This window comes from Botryllus schlosseri, chromosome 6, assembly GCF_051294905.1.
Source record: "Botryllus schlosseri isolate E-star chromosome 6, Bs_hap1, whole genome shotgun sequence".
Taxonomy (NCBI): Eukaryota; Metazoa; Chordata; class Ascidiacea; order Stolidobranchia; family Styelidae; genus Botryllus; species Botryllus schlosseri.
In genome coordinates, this window is record NC_137241.1 from 22,833,928 (window position 1) to 22,852,724 (window position 18,797).

At 41.4% G+C, this 18,797-nt stretch overlaps 1 protein-coding gene and 1 long non-coding RNA gene across 3 annotated transcripts in view; both read left to right on the forward strand.

The window, feature by feature from the left end:
* The window catches only part of LOC145441572 (ATP-binding cassette sub-family C member 4-like), a 58,271-nt gene extending 48,964 nt beyond the window's left edge, over positions 1–9,307 (forward strand). Inside the window, exons 17-30 of one of the 2 annotated variants that reach the window (XM_080319469.1) lie at positions 50–225; positions 1,214–1,353; positions 1,431–1,577; positions 1,655–1,734; positions 2,349–2,499; positions 2,559–2,678; positions 2,744–2,961; positions 3,021–3,215; positions 3,295–3,453; positions 3,517–3,606; positions 3,667–3,842; positions 3,905–4,007; positions 4,440–4,574; positions 9,192–9,307. In XM_080319469.1, coding sequence (XP_080175595.1) covers positions 50–225; positions 1,214–1,353; positions 1,431–1,577; positions 1,655–1,734; positions 2,349–2,499; positions 2,559–2,678; positions 2,744–2,961; positions 3,021–3,215; positions 3,295–3,453; positions 3,517–3,606; positions 3,667–3,842; positions 3,905–4,007; positions 4,440–4,574; positions 9,192–9,245 — 1,944 coding nt within the window. In that variant the 3' untranslated portion in view covers positions 9,246–9,307. Of the gene's footprint in view, positions 1–49; positions 226–1,213; positions 1,354–1,430; positions 1,578–1,654; positions 1,735–2,348; positions 2,500–2,558; positions 2,679–2,743; positions 2,962–3,020; positions 3,216–3,294; positions 3,454–3,516; positions 3,607–3,666; positions 3,843–3,904; positions 4,008–4,439; positions 4,885–9,191 lie in introns of those variants that run through there. The other variant, XM_080319468.1, reaches the window with a different exon arrangement.
* Positions 9,308–14,005: 4,698 nt separating this feature from the next.
* Positions 14,006–17,228, forward strand: LOC145441569 (uncharacterized). Its single transcript, XR_013915858.1, has 2 exons — positions 14,006–14,251; positions 16,040–17,228. It is a non-coding gene; the product is annotated as an uncharacterized LOC145441569 (long non-coding RNA).
* Positions 17,229–18,797: the final 1,569 nt, after the last annotated feature.

An 18,797-nucleotide genomic window follows, 5' to 3' on the forward strand; every position in this document is an offset into this window, starting at 1 on the left:
AAAGTAAGACGAACACAACTGACTTCGAATATTTTTGCACACACGCCAGGAACAAGCGGTTGAGGCTGTTCCTGAGGAAGAACGGCGACAGGGAAGCATTGGGAGCAATGTTTATATGGAATATCTACGAGTTGGCGCCATCGCACCGATATACATATCATTCCTTCTTCTGTTTCTGGCTTCTCACTCGCTCATGATTCTCGTTGACTGGTGGCTAAGCCTTTGGTAGGTTAGCGAATAATATAGGATTATACTTTAAACTAGGGTTGTGTTTACAACAAAAATTAATTTAATACAAACATGTTCAAACGAAGAACCTTGTTTAAAACTTTTTTCTCTTCCAGGCCATGACGACACGCATATTCAAGTGTGACGTCATAGTTGATTGGTATTCACAATTGAAAATACAGGGTAAATATAGCTCCTTTGACGAAATAGGGTTCCCACCCCTATCATATACCGACCAAAAATATGTATAACCAGAACTACATCGTCTTGCAGCATTTTTAAGGTCGGCTGTCCTCATCATCAAAACATTCATTCCGTACCAAAGATGTATATATACGTACTATATAGCTGTTGAACCGACTATTTCGCCGGCTCCAAATAATCCCATATCGAACGTCGGCTATATCGGGTGGTAATCATCGTCCGTAGGCTCATACAAGATGTTTTTGGAAATTATCTACACAATTATGGCATAATTATATAATTTTATAATAATGTCTTTTTTTTCAAAAGGCGTTTGTTTAAAACACTGTTTAAATCATGTTTTAAACAAAGTGCTTTAAACAACCATTTGTTTTAAATACAACCCTACTTTATACCGTATATATTGATATTATGCTGCCCCTCTAATCGCCACAAGTTTCTTACATTTAGAACAATGGTTCTCAAAATGGGGGTAGGGCCCCTCTCGGGAGGCGTGAAAGCATCTGAAGGGGGCGCGAAGTTGCGGTCAACTGAAATCTTTTCTCGCTCCGCACGATATAGGCTTACTTCCAATTCGTGGTTAATGCTCTGTATGTAGTCCGAATTTCATATTTGAGATTTCTCTCATCAACAGTCATAACCTTCCATGCCATCATAGCATCCGGTGGGATTGCTAGCATTCTGGTGGCATTTTGTGACATGACGATAAGGGTGGCGCCATCATAAAGAGAGGCGTGTCTAAAAATGTTTGAGAACCACTGATTTTGAATGTTTACGACAGGTCAAACCAGTACCGAGATTATTCAACCGCGTTGGACGAACCAATACTTAACGGAACTACAACCGCTATACATTTTACAACTACCATGATTGCGACAGAAGAACATTTTGATACGCTTTATTACTGGAAGATATACATAGGTACCGGTTGCATTTCCATAAACGTGATTTCTCTACAGCAAATCACATCGTCTAATACTATTCTATGCACTATTCAGCGTTGTGTCTTTCCACGGTTCTGGCGGTCTTTCTTCGACTAATTTTGAACTCGTACATTTGCGTCAGTTCTGGGATTCAGATGCATTTCAAGATGTTCCATGCAATACTGCATGCGCCTATAAGATTCTTTGACACAAATCCATCGGGTAAATGGTGCATCTCTAAGCTGTACCTTGTATGGTATGTGTTTGAAATGAGATAGTCAACCCTCCGTCATACTTAGGGAGGATACTGAATCGCTTTTCAAAAGACATGGGACAAGTTGATGAGCTTCTTCCTCTGACATTCATGGATTTCTTATACGTATGCAGAAATTTCAGTGTATACTATTATTGTAGAATATAATTCATCAATACTAATTATATTATCGATAAAGCGGTTATCTCGTCATCAACACGGCATTACATTGCTTTCGCATAGTTAGAGACAACACCTCCGTCCTCCGTGCAAGATAATGAAGCTATGTTCTATATAAATATGTGAGTAATACCGAATTCCATTTCTTTCACACTTATTCACTAATTTAACCACAGTTTTCCGGGATTTTGTAGTAGATTCATTTGTTTACGTCATAGTCCGTGGAACACAAGACCGTAATAAGTAATAAGGTCCGCCCTAAACTTTTAATAACAATAATAAAATAAAATTTCCTATTTCCGCTATAAATGTATACTTGATATTCTTCAACCATGAACGATAGCAAACGAATTCAGGCCACCACGATCGACCGATCAGAGTATCCGATGCTTTGGCCTACTTACTTCTGTATCTTTACGATTTGTCAAATTCAAGTAGGAACTACTAATAACTATATAAATTAATCAAAATATCTATGAACTCTGAACGGTGGTAATCATTCGTAAACCGTATTTACACGAGCCATGAGCTCGCAGTTCTGAGGTAATTCTTTTTCGCAGATTGGAGGCCACACTATAGCCGTAGTCATCCTCGTCGCGGTGATTAATTACTTCTCGCTGATCATGATCGTGCCGGTGGTGTTGTTTTTCATTTGGCTACGGCGATACTACATTAAAACGTCTCGAGATATCAAGAGACTAGAGGGCGTGTGTACGTTCGAATAAACACGATATGGGGAGTAGTATATGTTGCAAATGTATATCTTTCAGGCCGTAGTCCGGTCTTCAGTTTACTGTCTTCAACCCTTCAAGGACTCATAACCATCCGTGGTTTCCGTGTCGAGAAAGACTTCGTGCGGAATTTTCATGAAACTCAAGATTTGCACAGCGGTCTGTAAAATTTTAAATAATGACATATAGGATAAAATGCTATATGCAGCAATCTTTTATTACAGCTTCATGGTTTCTCTTCCTCACGGGATCTCGCTGGTTCGGTATTCGATTGGATTTTATCGGGGCCACGTTCCTCTCCGCTGTTACGATACTCAGCGTCATTGCGTCGTCATTCCTTGATATAAATGCCAGTTTGTTGGGCCTGTTGTTGACGCAAACAGCTGCGAGTGTGGCGATTTTCCAATGGGGTGTGCGTCAGAGCACCGAGGTGGAAAATCTGGTATGATGTCCGCGTCCGTCGTCTTTCTATACGAGTACACACTAAAGATACCTATTCAGATGACCTCCGTCGAACGGATCCAGCAATATTACAAATTACCACCGGAAGCTCCACATAATATCCCGGAAAAGCAACCTCACAAGAATTGGCCTACTCATGGTGCTTTGGAGTTTCGAAATGTATCCTTTTCCTACTACGACGGTGGGCCAGTCGTCCTGAAAGATATAAATCTCTCTATCGACCCAAAAGAAAAGGTGCGGTTCGATGCACGAGAGAAAATATAATGGGACCGGCGGATATTGTGCGCACTGCTCATATTTCGTTGGTTTCTAGATCGGTTTAGTAGGCAGGACAGGCGCCGGGAAAAGCTCTATCATTTCGGCGATATTTCGCCTCGCTGAACTTGCCGAAGGGAGCATCCGTTTAGACGGAATAGACGTGGGAACGATAGGATTACACGACTTACGTAGCAGTATTTCCATTATACCTCAGGTACACACAATCGTTTACCAAATAACGTGTTCACAGAATGTAGCCAATTGTATTTATCCTTAGGACCCGGTGCTGTTCACAGGATCGTTACGGAGAAATTTGGATTTGTTCGGTTTGTATTCTGACGCCGACATATTTAATGCACTCGAACAAGTAAGACAGTGCGTTTGAGTATCTGTGAGATGTCTAATCGATTTCAATTCTCACTGACAGGTTCAGTTGTACGAGTTTGTGATGTCACTTCCGGATAGATTGCAGACAGAGATGGCAGAAGCTGGATCAAACTTCAGTGTTGGGCAGCGTCAGCTCATATGCTTAGCGCGAGCCCTCCTTCGCAAAAACAAACTGCTTTTGATCGACGAGGCAACGGCAAATGTTGATCTCAGGCACTTGCAATATTCCCATGAAGCGAGTTTACTTAATACAGTCCTTGAATTTATAATCGCAGAACGGATCGACTAATTCAAGTGACCATACGCGAAAAATTTACCAATTGCACCGTAATCACAATCGCGCACAGGATAAACACAATCATCGATTCTGACAGGATAATTGTAAGTATTGCATATATATCAGCATTTCATAGCACTTGAGAACGAATTAATTCCTTTCACAATCGAACCTTTTTGCCGTTACCTTCGATTTGACGTCCAAGTATGAGAGAGATCCGGAAATGGACGAATTCACAGCACAAATAAGCGTGTAATTGCAGATTTCATGAAATCGATAATGATCAGTGGTTATCTTATGGCAGACACTTCTGAGGGTATCATAACATTGATGTATTGTTTACTACGGCATTCGAAACACGACAATCTTTGGATAATTCACACTAATGAAGTATCGAAAAGAGGCATAACGATGCTGTCAAATGCGTCCGAATTGCAGTCTAGCCTGTATGAATTCAAGATTGCGCGTTCCAGAAGTGGCCGTTCTGTGAAGCAGTCGGATCCGTAATTAATGATGACATTTTATACTGAACACAGGTGCTGGAGGCGGGTGCTGTCAAAGAATTCGACGAGCCCCACATGCTCCTTCAGAAGAAAAACGGTACATTTTCTGCGATGGTGGACACGATGGGCTTTACTGAATCGGCAGCGATCCGACAATCCGCTGAGATGGTGATTCCGTCAATTTGTATTTCGGTCTTTAGGTTATTCGTATACTGTTTTGCTATAGCCATAGCGTGACTTTAGGTGATTCGTTACAGGTTACATATTTGATTTGCCCCTCAAGCCGTATGGATCGGCAAGGTTACTTTTCAGCAGGGCTGGGCAAAATCGAGTAGGCTACCCGAGTGATTCGATTCTGAATCACGTATTATGCTTCGAGTCGAGTCGAGTATTCGAGTATCACTCGTTATGACGTCATAACAGAATGGAATATGTCAAAGCTCAAATATGTACCTTTCATGCCACCCGAAAGAATATAACGCCTGTTATCCATCACATTAAGATACTTTGATATTTTTTCGACCTTACCGATTTCATTGCACTTTGTCACAATGTTCTGGGATGGTCTGGACTTCGTTAATGTGATATTTCCAGTAACGTTAGTAGCTTTGTACTATATGTTTCGTATGCTGCGATACGGCCAATTAAGGTTTCAAATCTTACACTGTGGAAAATAATACCGAAGTATAATTCTCGTCGATAAATAACTTTCAGTGGCGAGAAGCGTGTAATTTCCGTACTCGAAAAAATCGTCTTTGACTACTCGACTCGAATCATTAAAATTATTACTCGATTCAGATTGGAGTACTGTTTGTTTTGTGGTATTCATGGTGTGTGTCGACTACTATGGTCATTTACACCAGGCCGATATTCTTCAGTTTTATTCCATAACTGCCGGCTTATAGCACGGCCCACTTCTGGGCTTTTCGTAAGTCACCGCTTACGCGGATGAGGTGGCGAGGAGGAACCCAGATAATTCTCCAACACTTGCAGGGCCGTAACAGCACTTCGTCAGCCCCCCCCCCAAAACGTTGGTCCTGGGCCCCCCATAGGGTGATAAACTCAACTTCTGGGGGGCTTCGCCCCCCAGACCCCCCTCAGGCTCTACGTTGTTTACCGCTGCTTATCATCTATATTGGGTGTCCGTTTAGTGAGTCAGTTTTTATAGCCTAAACGCTCGAAGCACGAAAAATTTCTATAATTCATGACTGAATCGGGCCATATGATCAGGGATTGCATATATATTGCTATCAATTTTTATCCTTTCTCTGCTCACGTAATCAGATTTACCGGTAGAGCAGAGTGAGGTGTGTTTGAAAGGGTAGGACAACTCAATAATAAATAAACATCTCCGGATGTAATGTATACCCGTTGGCAGGAACGAAACAGCACTTCGTCAGGCCCCAAAAAACTGGAGTCTTTGGCTCCCATAGGGTGACAAACCGACCCTCCAGGCCGCCACCACGTTGCTCACTTTGCCACGAAAGTATAGATGTATATTGCGTAGTAAGCCAGCGCGAAGCGCGAAAATTTTCGATAATTCAAGATAAAATCGGTCAATAAGATCGGGAATTGCATATATATTGCTATCAATTTCTTGTCCTCTACACTCAGTTGCTCACGTTAGGGATGGTGTGAACCTCTGAAAGGTTCGGGTTCGTGTGAACGCGAACCTTTTTGAAAGGTTCTGTGTGAACACGAACGTGAACCTCGTGACGTCATATTGCTAATTCCAACCCTATCTTTCAATGACGTGATAGCCTATATTAATGTACACGATACCCAGCGAAGACTCGGGCCACATAATGTAGCATTGCCGAAGTACATATTGGCGTTTTAAACGTCGCTAAATGTATCAACCGCGGTTATCAAAGGATATAATGATCTCATAAAGTCACTACATTCCATCGCTTTGCCAACAATTTCGACGAGGACTTACAGGGAATATAAGCTTACGCCTTAACGGTCTTAGCCAGACCGGACAATGTGTCCGGAATCTGAGTATTGCTACATTGATATTGAGCAGAGAGTAAAACGGGGTTCTATACTCGCTACCGATATAATAAACAACAAGTTATATAGCAGTAGCCAACACCTTAATCGCACGGATTTGGTTTTATTGATACAGTAAGATATGAAGTCGAGATTGACCCCGTACGCCCGCTCGATTTCTTACATCAGAAAACGATTTCAATGTCATTGATTGGTTGAATAAGCATCATTCGCTGACTACGTATATCGCTCGTGATGTTATGTGATTGCTGGTCAAGCTCACAGCAGAGAGTCACTAAATATTCACAAACGGAAAGCTGGATATTTCGAGAAATTTTTGAATACTTTGTTGCGCCGATGGTAGACGATATATATAAACGTAATACCTTGATAGCTTTCACACTCTATTTGACGTCCACTTGTATGAATATAACTTTATTAGTCACACGAGCTTTCGGCAACTTTTGGTAACAAAAGAGCAAGTACAGGTAAAACTTTTAAGGTTGTCAGGGTGCATGCTCGTTTAGTGTTGATTTTTCATGCTGCCAGCGCCATGCATAGAGTGACCCGCAGTTGAAATGCAATAAATTTCAACCAAAGATCTTATAATGAAGTGCAAATTACAATTTACCAAAAAGGTTCACAGTGCAGAACCTACCAAGGTTCTGTTGTGAACGCGAACCTCTAAATCTCCGAGGTTCACACACAGAACGCGAACGTGAACCTCACGTTCACACCATCCCTAGCTCACGTAATCAGATTTACCGGTAGAGCTGAGTCAGGTGTTGTCTTGGAAAATGTAGAGCCCGTAAATAATAATTAAACATCTTCGGGCAGGTGGAACCGTTGGTATGACTTCGTTACATGATGTTATTTCGTGACCTCCTGTCTGCTATACCAAAAATATACAATCGCCGAAACGTACTAAACTAAAAGATCTCACGATTTCAAATTGGTATTTCTTCACTGGCATATATTTTTTCCCTGCGGGGTGGTATTTGTCGTGTCGTGTCGTGCCAGTCATTTAGGCACCTATGGACTATTAAACCCACGTGTATTTTGTAGGGATGGTGTGAACGCGAGGTTCGCGTTCGCGTTCTGTGTGTGAACCTCGAGAATTTGGAGGTTCGCGTTCACAACAGAACCTTGGTAGGTTCTGCACTGTGAACCTTTTTCATATATTACAATTTTCACTTCATAATGACATCTTTGATTCGGATTTATTGCATTTCAAGTGCGAGCCACTCTATGAATGACGCCGGCAGCAGCATAAAAAAGCAACTCTAAACGAGCATGCACTTTGACAAGCTCAAAGATTTTACTTGCTTTGTTACAAAAATTTTGCTCGAAATATCCAAGTTTCCGTTTGTGAATATTTAGTGACTCTCTGCTGTGAGCTGACCCGCAATCACACAACATCACGAGCGACATACATAACATGTAGAGAGCGAATGATGCTTATTTAACCAATCAATGAGATTGATATCGTTTTTTGATGTAACAAATCTAGCTAGCGTACGGGGTCTATCTTCACTTCATATGCTTACTGTATCATTAAAACCAAATCTGTGCGATTGAGGTGTTGGCTATACAGATGTATAACTTTTCGGGTAGCCTAATATCGGTAGCAAGTATAAAAGCCCGTTTTACACTCTGCCCAACATCAATGAAGCAATATGCATACACCGAATACATTGCCTGGTCTGGTCAATTCCCTGGCAACTCCTCTTCGAAATTATTGGCAAGGCGACCGATGATATTGATTTTATGGGAGTATTATATCATTTGGTTGCCTCAGTTGATACATTTAGCGACGTTTAAAACGCCAAAATGTACTTCAACATTGTGGCATTATGTGGCCCGGGTCGTCGCTAGGTATCGTGTACATTAATATAGGCTATCACTTCATTGAAAGATAGGGTTGCAATTAGCAATATGACGTCACGTGACGTCACGAGGTTCACGTTCGCGTTCACACAGAACCTTTCAAAAAGGTTCGCGTTCACACGAACCTGAACCTTTCAGAGGTTCACACCATCCCTAGTATTTTGTATATATAACGAAGTTTTCGGTCAGCATAAGGGCAGTCCTTTTCGGCCAAGGTTTTCTCGCTGCCGATCGTTCTGGCACACTTCTTGCAGTCGCATGTAACATGGCCTAAAACTTTACACGTCTTGGTGCGTCGTGGCGAGGTAATGGCCGACGCTGATATGCCCATTTCTATAAATCTTGCGTATTTTTTCTTGTGGGAAGGGTACCCAATATTCAAGATACTTGGCAACTTGAAATCGCGCCCAGCGCGAAAAAATTTTAATGAAGTTGCTTAAATTTTCAAAAAATACTCTATAATTTACGCTAATTCACGAAATAATTTTGGGCCCCCTTCGAGCTCGGCACCCCCCAATTGGGGGGTTTGGGGTGCGGCAGTTACGGCCCTGTACACTTGGGTATAAGAATTGTGAAGTCGACCTCGGTCGGACTCGAACCCGCAACCCATTGGTGTTGCAGCCGCGGTTTATACCACTGCGCTATCTCGCCACTAGATTCGAGTACTCGAATCATTATGCCCAGCTAGACTGACTCAACCTAAACTAATAAGACTCCGATTGAGAGTGTACGAGACATATATGAAATGGATAATAACAATAATGATACTTGATCTGATGTTTGTAGGCTATACGCTGACTTGGTATTAAAATCAAGTTGTATATGTCCTCGCAATGTACTAAATATATCGCTATAAACTTATGAAAAACGTATTAGCGAGTTGCAAATGAATATTTCGCTTTTCAGGTGCATCTATCACGGTGGAACAAGGCACTGGAGGACCAAGATGACGAGACTTGAGAATTACCTAATAACAGACTTTTGCATCGATGTTTGTTGTTTATGAAATATAACTATACGCATACCCTACTGCTATCCGTACAGTAAATGTTTTCCGCACAAGAACGCAGCACCACATGCTACGTGTTGAGCGTCGAGATCATACACTCGTAGCAGTGACGTGCGGTGAGGTTCATGGCTGGTGAGGCACGGACCCCCCCCCCCCCACACACACACAAACAAACACACACGCACGTAAAGTAGCCTACCTGATAAAGAGATCCAAAATGTGAATAACAACAGCAGCGGGTCTAGAGAGCATTTTCTTTGCACACTGATGGCCGTTGCAATTCGACATTATACTATACATGTAGGATTGGTCGCTATTGTGCTAAATGAGCAAGTTTAGACGGATAATAATTACTATCTCTTCAAGTACCGGTATAAATTATTCGAAGCATTAAGCAACGACAATGCAGCCTATGCAAGTAGCTACCACATACCAAAATTTAACGGAAGATATATAGCAGCTACATAAGTAAGGGAATGTATTTGCTCCGCATTACGTATTGGCCGTCGCTACTATATAATTCCTATAAGACAGTCAAGACTGTTGCATTCCGAAATCGATAGCGCGTTTCACTGTGCTGCGATTGTCCAATTGATAGCGAATAGTCCATGAGGCAAATTCGTTTGTGCCTCATCTGGGCTCTGGCCATTGTTTCTCTGCGATGGCATTGTTTGTAATAAAGCCGAATGTCACCTTCCTTGGCGATTTTGAGGGGTTCTGGTGGTCTGACACTGTTAATATTTGGATTTTCGGAATCAGTGTGACGATAGCATTTGATTGATACCAATTGTTATGAATTCCGAGCTATTTATGATGAATTGCATTGTTGCAGGTGAGGCACGACCCGCCCGTGCCTCACCTGTGCCGCAACTGTCCTTTCGCGCTGTCTTTTTGAATAATAATTATGAAAATTGATGATGTTGTGTGAAAAAATGTTCAAATTTTGTTATTTATGAACATCGATGAAAAAATATCAATAATCATCGACTCATGGAGGGTTTTTACAATTTTCACTTATTCGCCCTGACGACAGGTGAGGCACTGCCTCACCTGCCTCATTGGACCGCACGTCACTGACCGTAGTCACATAAGATGCGGAATTGCGAAAACCTGCTCACGTAAATGAGATTGAGATTTATTGCAGAGCGGAGAGTCGTGCCCGGTCAATACAGGATATGATTTTGCCGAGAATGCTATTACCGACAACGACATGACCGATAATGCCATTACCGAGAATGCACATTATCGAGAATGGACATTACCGAGAATGTACAATACCGAAAATGCTATTACCGAGAATGAACATTACCGAGAAAGACACGACCGAGAATGGACATTACCGACAAAAACATTCACGATGAAATTAAGATCACTCGTGATTAGGGCTGGGCAAAATCGAGTACCTGAGTGATTCGATTCTGAATCACGTGAAATGCTTCGAGTCGAGTCGAGTAATCGAGTATCACCCATTATGACGTCACAACAGAATGTAATATGTCGAATTTCAAATCGGTACCTTTTATGCGACCACAAAGACTATAATTCCTGTTATCCATCACATTAAAGAGATTTTGGTATTTTTTCGACCATGCCGATTTCATTGCACTTGGTGACAAAGTTGTGGGATGATCATGACTTCGGAACTGGGTTATTTCTAGTAACGTTAGTAGCTTTGTACTATATGTTTCGTATGCTACGATACGGCCAATAGAGGCTCCCAGGCTTCAGCAGTGAAAATTAGTATCGAAACTATAATTCTCGTCGATAACTTAGCTTTCAGTGGCGAGGAGAGTATAATTTCAGTACTCGAAAAAATCGTATTTTACTACTCGACTCGAATCATTAAAATTAATACTCGATTCAGATTCGAGTACTCGAATCATTGTGCCCAGCCCTACTCGTGATAACGCGACGCATGGTCATTGGTCACCGGTGAGGTCAGTGCTGTCAGATATTGTTTCCCCACCTAATTGTTGCGCTAATATGATGGTCGCCTAATTCATTTTCCCGAATATTTGCTCAGGACGATCAGTAATGAAATATAGTTAAAACGCCGGACAGACGTTAGGCTACTCTTCCAAGCGAACTAATTATTCTCAAAATTTATCACGATGTAACAGATTCCGCCTTAGATATATGATTATCTGTGAAGTCGGGTTCTGACTGGAATTATATCATAGATAACTAACCTACGTAGATTAGTTATCTATAATGATATCGAGGCGAGGTCGATGAGATACTGCTTCTTTGCTTTTATAGGTACACTTCGTCGTAACTCGCGACTGGTAGTTAGAGGTGTACGTACGTACGATACTGAACCACATTTTAATAGAACTTCGTTGTGTAGGCTATATCAGCACGCATTCATTAATACGAGCAAGTGCGTTATTGTAACAAGATACGCGGGTGTTGTCGTAACTGGATGTCGGTAATGAGTGAGGCATAAACCAAGTTGCGTCGCCCAGATATAGACAAAGACGTCTTCCCCATTCGAATTGTTATCGTATCTAGCGTACGACAGCGGAGCTAAATTCAGCCTGTTTCCTGATCAAGACCGTACCGTTGACGGGAAGGAGTCATACCATTATCCACAATTAAAACTATTCTACTCGACACATCCGTTTCAAGTAGACTCGGGTAATACACAAAACGCACACGAAAGAAATAGAAAGCGTACACCAATATGTTATTGTGTTTTGTATTCGTGTTCATTATAGTGTCATTTAGGCAAAACATTATCATTGCTCTGCACTGAAAATGTTTATTTGATATATTTGATTACACACGATACTTGTAACGGATCGAAAAACAAAAAAACGAGGTACGCAACGTGATTTCCTAAAAGTTCAATCTCTTTCGCGTTGGTTGAGAAAGAACGAGTCGGATACATGTATTCGCATTTGGTAATGATTTTGTTTTGTCTTGTATTCATGATAGGACTGCTGTCACGACAAATCAAATGTACATGATGCATAGGTAGATTTACGAATCGAGATGATAATAATACTGTTCCTAAAATGAATGTTCTACAAATCTTTCGTAACTTCGTTACCACTCGTTCGTATTGAATTGTAGAATGTAATTTAAAAACCACAAGTTGAAGATGAATGATTTGTTTTATTCAACTAAAAATACTTTTGTTTCGGTGTCGCAGAAATGTAATTTGTATGAATGACATACAATGACAACAATAAATCTATTTCTACAATTTGAAATGTTACTTTAAACAAAAAGTCTGTCGACTTGTATTCTAATATCACAGACGTGTTAATCAAGATGAACGGTTTATAAAATCTCGGTAATGTTTTTTGACATGTGTGCGCTATCATCGAATTAATATCTGATTTGTTTCAAGTCAGTTCAAGATAATATTTTTCACAGTCGGAATAAACGAAAGTTCGTTGAAATAATAATAATAATAATACCAACGAGTTCAATAACATCAATACACGCGAATAATCCGACAGTTACAAGCGGATTTAAAACTTGATGATGTTTTGTGGTTAACTGACGGCAGTGGTCGCTGGTCATCTAAAGGACGATTTGTGAATGGATTCCGCAACTAAACTATATCATTATTGTGGGGTATTTTCAATCAGCCTATAAATGAATTACTGCGGTTGTTTACAGAGGTGGTCAGTAACGAAGTACTTCTACTTTTTGAAGTACTTGAAGGAGATTTTGCCTACTCACACTACTTTTTAAGTAGTTATGATTTTAGACTACTTCTACTTCTACTTGACAGTTTTCAGTTTTGTAGGCAAAAATAGGCGTAGAATACCTACTTACTTACTTACTTGTGAACCACCACTCATGCTTCTACTTGAGTACAAATTCCGGCGTTACTTCTACTTCTACTTGAGTAGTGACGGTGACTACTTTGACCACTTCTGGCTGTTTATAATACTATTGTTCGTATTTTCGAAATCGAGTTGATTTCAAGAATGATCATGACGAGTTAGCCGGATAAGTTAGTTAATGTGGTAATAACTACGATCGTAAAGAGTTGCTGACATTCCGATATCGTTTACAGTCTGTAATTTACGATTACCACCTGTAATAAATTAATTCTCAGTCTGTGATTGATCGGTTATTCCAATGATATATTACAATGATTGGAAACTGCCACGCCTCTTAACGCTGTAAGGTCTACTCCCGCCGAAATCAGTGTGTGCCTGGATACGGTTGAGCGCATACACGGGATTGAGTAATGTTGACTGTGGTGGAGTGCTGCAATCAACTTTGCCGGCAGATATTTCACTGTTTTTTTTCGTTTGTTGGTTGATTATTAATAGGTTTCGCGAGCATAGCGAGACAGTACAGCATACTAGGGTCTAATGAAACTCCCGGCTATGCGCAATATTCAGGTACCGACTAGCTGCTTAGCTTTATTGCATCTGTGTATGACCGGATATGATTGGAAAATTAAGTCAGATTGAGATTTGAACATTTGTAAGCAGCAATTACGCCATCTGATATTTTGAAAGATAAACTGATTCATATACTTGTATGAGTAATCTTATTGCTGGTGGGTGGCCAACCTTAAAATTCGATGAGACCCATTCTAACAGAAAGCAATAAGGCTACTGTATAACTCTTTTTTGGGTCAGGGCAATGGAATCTCTTTGCTTCTCTTGGCGGAGATAATAAAGTTGGATTAGCAATATAGTCGATTAGCGCGTTCGCCAGGATTGATCAACCCAGGATTAACCGAATGGCATCGGCTGCAATTTTCGAAAAATTTTACTTCAATTTTCAAAATCGAAAAACTGTACCTTAATGGGATTGGAGCACGGTAAACAAGGTAGCGTTCGATTCAGAATTTCAACGCGGATCCGATTGCGCCACTCAAATCATTTCGAGCTCTGTGTCTGGCCACTTATATCAAGAGCAAGCCGAGAAAACGTTGGTTGGGAACAGACATGCTAAATTGCGTACTTTATGAACCTTAGTATAGGTCAGGGGTTCTCAACTTTCCTTGTAAAACGGGCCGCATTTTACCAGCAAGAGACGCCGCGGGCCGCAGAACATTAATACCTTGTATTTGTGGGCTACTATTAAATTTAGGCGACTGTAGCCCTAAATGCCAGTCGTATACGGGCATTTAGTACATTTTAATGCATTCTGAAGGATTAATGGAGAGCGTTCGTTAGTTTGCAGCTGCTGCTTTCTGTGAGAATATGTATCTTCCACGGCGACAGTGAATCCCTTCATGAAGCGTGCATCACATTCGTAACCGGGTCGGCATATGTACTTTCAAACCCTTCCACCATGAGAACCGCGAACTATCTGTTTCAATGCGTGAGCGAGCAAATATGAAATTACAGTAACTTTCTCGTTTTGTCGTCACGGAGGCCATTATCATATTGAGCTCTCAGTGATATGAGAAGTCTGGCCTTCGAGGTCATTTCTGAGCAAACAATCTACCCTTCTCCTTTCCTACAATGGCGGGGGCCCCTGCACCAATAGTTACAGAAGTCAGCTTTGTCAAGTTGATGCTTTTCGCTAGTCACCTTCCCTACGTGTGCCCAGCCAGCATTTCCTCTGCAAATACGTACATTGTCCACTCTGATAACATGCACCCCGATAATTAGCTATGCAATGTCTGTGGAGTCGGTGGATTCGTCCAATGCTAGGCTAAAGTAGTCTACGCGGCAACGTGTTTCAGAATGTGCGATAAAAGATCGACTGACATTGCTGGTCACTCTTCCCTTCACGGTTTAATCAGACAACTATAGGGGGTGGCGAGATAGCGCAGTGGTATAATCCGCGGCTGCAACACCAATGGGTGCGGGTTCGAGTCCGACCGAAGTCGACTTCCGGAATTCCGATACCTAAGTGTTGGAGGTTTACCTAGGCTCCTCCTCGCCACCTCATCCGCGTCAGCGGTGTCTTACAAAAGCCTAGAGGTGGGCCGTGCTAAAAGTCGGCAGTTACGGAAAATAAGAAGAATATCGGCCTGGTGTAAATGACCATAGTAGTCGACAAACACCATGAATACCCCCCCCCCCAAAAAAAAAAACAGACAACTATAGCTTCGAAATTTGTTAGGTGATAAATATTCGCACACCTTTTCTAGCAGATTTCTATGGTTTAGCGTTATTCCAAGCAATTTTAAACGATGCGTCTGTAACGTCGTCGGCAATTATTTCAACAATGACTCGAAATATGGATTGCCGGGCTTGACACCTAACTACCAACGTTTGTTCTAAGATCAGGTGATATATGTACAACTCCAGAGAAGATTGGCGTGGTGTCATTTTAGTCTTCTGCGCTTCGTTACGACATACGAAAACTGTTCTTCGACAAATATGACTCATCGGTTATCCATTTATACGTGAGAAAGCAAATTCATTGCTCCACGCAGAGTTACAAATGCAGTTATTGCTGTTTAATTTACCGTTCCTTGTTCTTGTTTCTGTTCAAACCATTCGCGGTGAGTGAAACAATCTTTAAAATATATAGTATGTAACGGGATTCTCTTAAACCAGAGTCCAGCCGAATACCGATTCAAAACAATAACAATCTAAACTGGGCATATTTCATGAAACCAGAATACATCAAAGAATGAGAAATCAAACGAAACAGAGATGGTTCGGTAAGAGAGCTAAGTAGCTAAATTAATATGTAATAATACTTTGTCAGTAGCAATTGCGCTCATAATGAAAGATGTCGCGGGCCGCAAAATAAACGTCTGCGGGCCGCATGCGGCCCGCGGGCCGCGGGTTGAGAACCCCTGGTATAGGTATTCGACGACGATACAGTCTGGTGTATTGCATAGGCTTAGAATTCATCGTTCTAGAGAGCCCTGAGTCGACGGTCTACGTCTAGCAGGCGCTAATTTCTAATCAAAACAATGCCGACCGTTTTAGTCAGCTCGCGGCAGACCGCCGAGAGAGTGAGTCATGGCTCGTGAGGCGCGCGCGTATGGTAAGTTCTAAGGCTTATAACTCAAACTGTTGTGACCCTATATTAGTCATTTTAGTGTTCGTAGACGGATATTTACAGTCCTTACCATAATGATTTACTGCAAATGCTTATCATTACTACAACGTAAGATATATATCGATGTACGACAGCTCTTTGTATACCCAGACGCACGCTTTTGCGTAGGTATAATCACTGAGTAATATTGTATGTATTCCGAATTATACTTTACCATTAGCCGTTATTTAGAATCATATAGGCTACAACAATTCACAGACACAATCTATGAATGTTTATGGCCATCAGAACACGATATATTTCTCGGTATGTGACGGGTATTCAGCCATGTGCTTGAAGCTGGTACGGTAGTCTGACGGAATTCGCTTCCCGGTTTTCAAATGAAACCTTGAGCGGTATAGAACTAACTAGTATAGTTGCTTTAGCAAAATATAAACAGAAACTGACAATCGCTATTCATAGCAACAAACTACAGCTGGTTATGACGAATAAAACCAACTAAACGACAGTGTATATGGCGGGTATGAGGAACGCGCGTGTCTGCGAAATGATGCGTCGGCGGATATTTTTGTCACGCGGCCTATCACATAGCTTTTGATCAGCTTAGGTGTAACTAATATCAGATATGAAGATACGTGTGGACTTGTATGGACACTAGCTATTCACATAATGAAACAACTATGCCCGAAGACGGCTAGAACGAAACATACAGAACGTTATATGAGAGTGGTCAATGACGCGCAAATTGCCGACACAGTGTATTTTGCAACATATTTATCTACGGCGTTTGATATACGATTTTGACGTCTTCGATATAATAAATATCAAATTACAAGGTATCAATGAACTTGTACGAACAATATCTATTCACAGAAATGAACAGCAACGACCTAGCACGATTAATATGTAATATATCGTGGTTTTATTTACGGTACTCTTCTCTCGTACCGGCATGTCGAAAAATAGACACGCCGGTGCGAAACGGTTAAGGAAACCAGTTGATCGCAGCGCATAAAGTTGGTGTTAATCTCAGGAAATACCAAACCGGAACAAACTATAGATTATACTAGTTACCTATAGAAACTGCGTACACTGCGTGCCATTCCTACGCCCGAATATTTCCGATTATGACCGTGCCGATTGTATACTATAGGTCCAGGGGCGGGCAACATACGGCCCGCGACGGGATTTTGTGCGGCCCGCCGACAGTTTTCGGTCTTACGTGATGATGAGGCCCACGTCGCCGTCTACAGGCATTTAGGCGAAAGCATTTTCAAGCATGAACATTAGCAAGACAAAGCGACCTTCCAATACAACTGATGTTCACCGCATTGACGTAGCCAGAGGCGAATGGGACCATGCCATTCCGAAATTTTTCGAGAATATTCGTAATAAATTTATAAATAGTGGAATATTTCCGGGCAAATGGATTTAAACCAAAACAATTTCGCGCGCTTCGCGCGGTTTTATGTCTCTACGTGCGTGTCTTCATTATCAGAGTACAGTATATCATAGATACGCTAGAATAGCCCGAGGCCGTTGGGTTGCAGGAGTTTTCAACAAAGTAATTAATAAGAATGAACCCGCCCGAAGTGAATAATCTGCGATAAGCTCATGAAAGTATATTCTTATGCCATGATCAATGTTCAAAATTATATTCATACGTGCTGTAAATTTTCGAAGAAACCGCTTCCTCATACACTCACCAATATCATTGATAAAATTCATTGATTAACGCAAAAAAATTTCGCGCTTCGCGCGACTGTATGCCCTGATTTTTAATCACATTCATATCACCGATTTGGGCTTGCCCGTGCCCAACTGCAGGAATGTGTGCGTCTCTGAATTTTAGGGTATAGGGTATAGTGTAGTGCAGGGTAGGGTGGGGCGGATCTGTGGCGCGTTCCCACGGCGGGGGTTACCCTAAACTCATAAACAAAATTCAGGAATCCCGCCCGCCTCATGCTAATGTTCCCCTATCCGACCCGCCGGATGGAGAAGTTGCCCGCCCCTGCTATAGGTAATGTCTTCACTAAACAACCAACGAATTATGTAATTAAATTATGCGGAGGGATATCAATATTTTATAATCCGTTCTTAACTGTATACCGTACGAATTGGACACGACTTTCATTTCACGATGATGCTAATTCTACCTATAGCAGTTGCAGTATCGTCATTAGCAGGCTGCTGTTTCATAATAGAGATTGTGGGATCTCTATAGTTCCATTTCCATTCAACAAATTGACAACTGACAGCCTAACGCATTTTGGCATTATGATGCAACAGATAACGACACTTGATTGAAAACTCGGGACACCCCGACGAACCATCGCGCGTAGCCTTGTGAAACTTTATGCGCCGCGTTAAGGCTGGGCACAATGATTCGAGTACTCGAATCTGAATCGAGTTTTAATTTTAATGATTCGACTCGAGTAGTAAAAGACGATTTTTTCGAGTACTGAAATTATACGCTCCTCGCCACTGAAAGTTACTTTATCAACGAGAATTATAGTTTCGATACTAATTTTCACTGTTAAACCCTTGAAACCTTGATT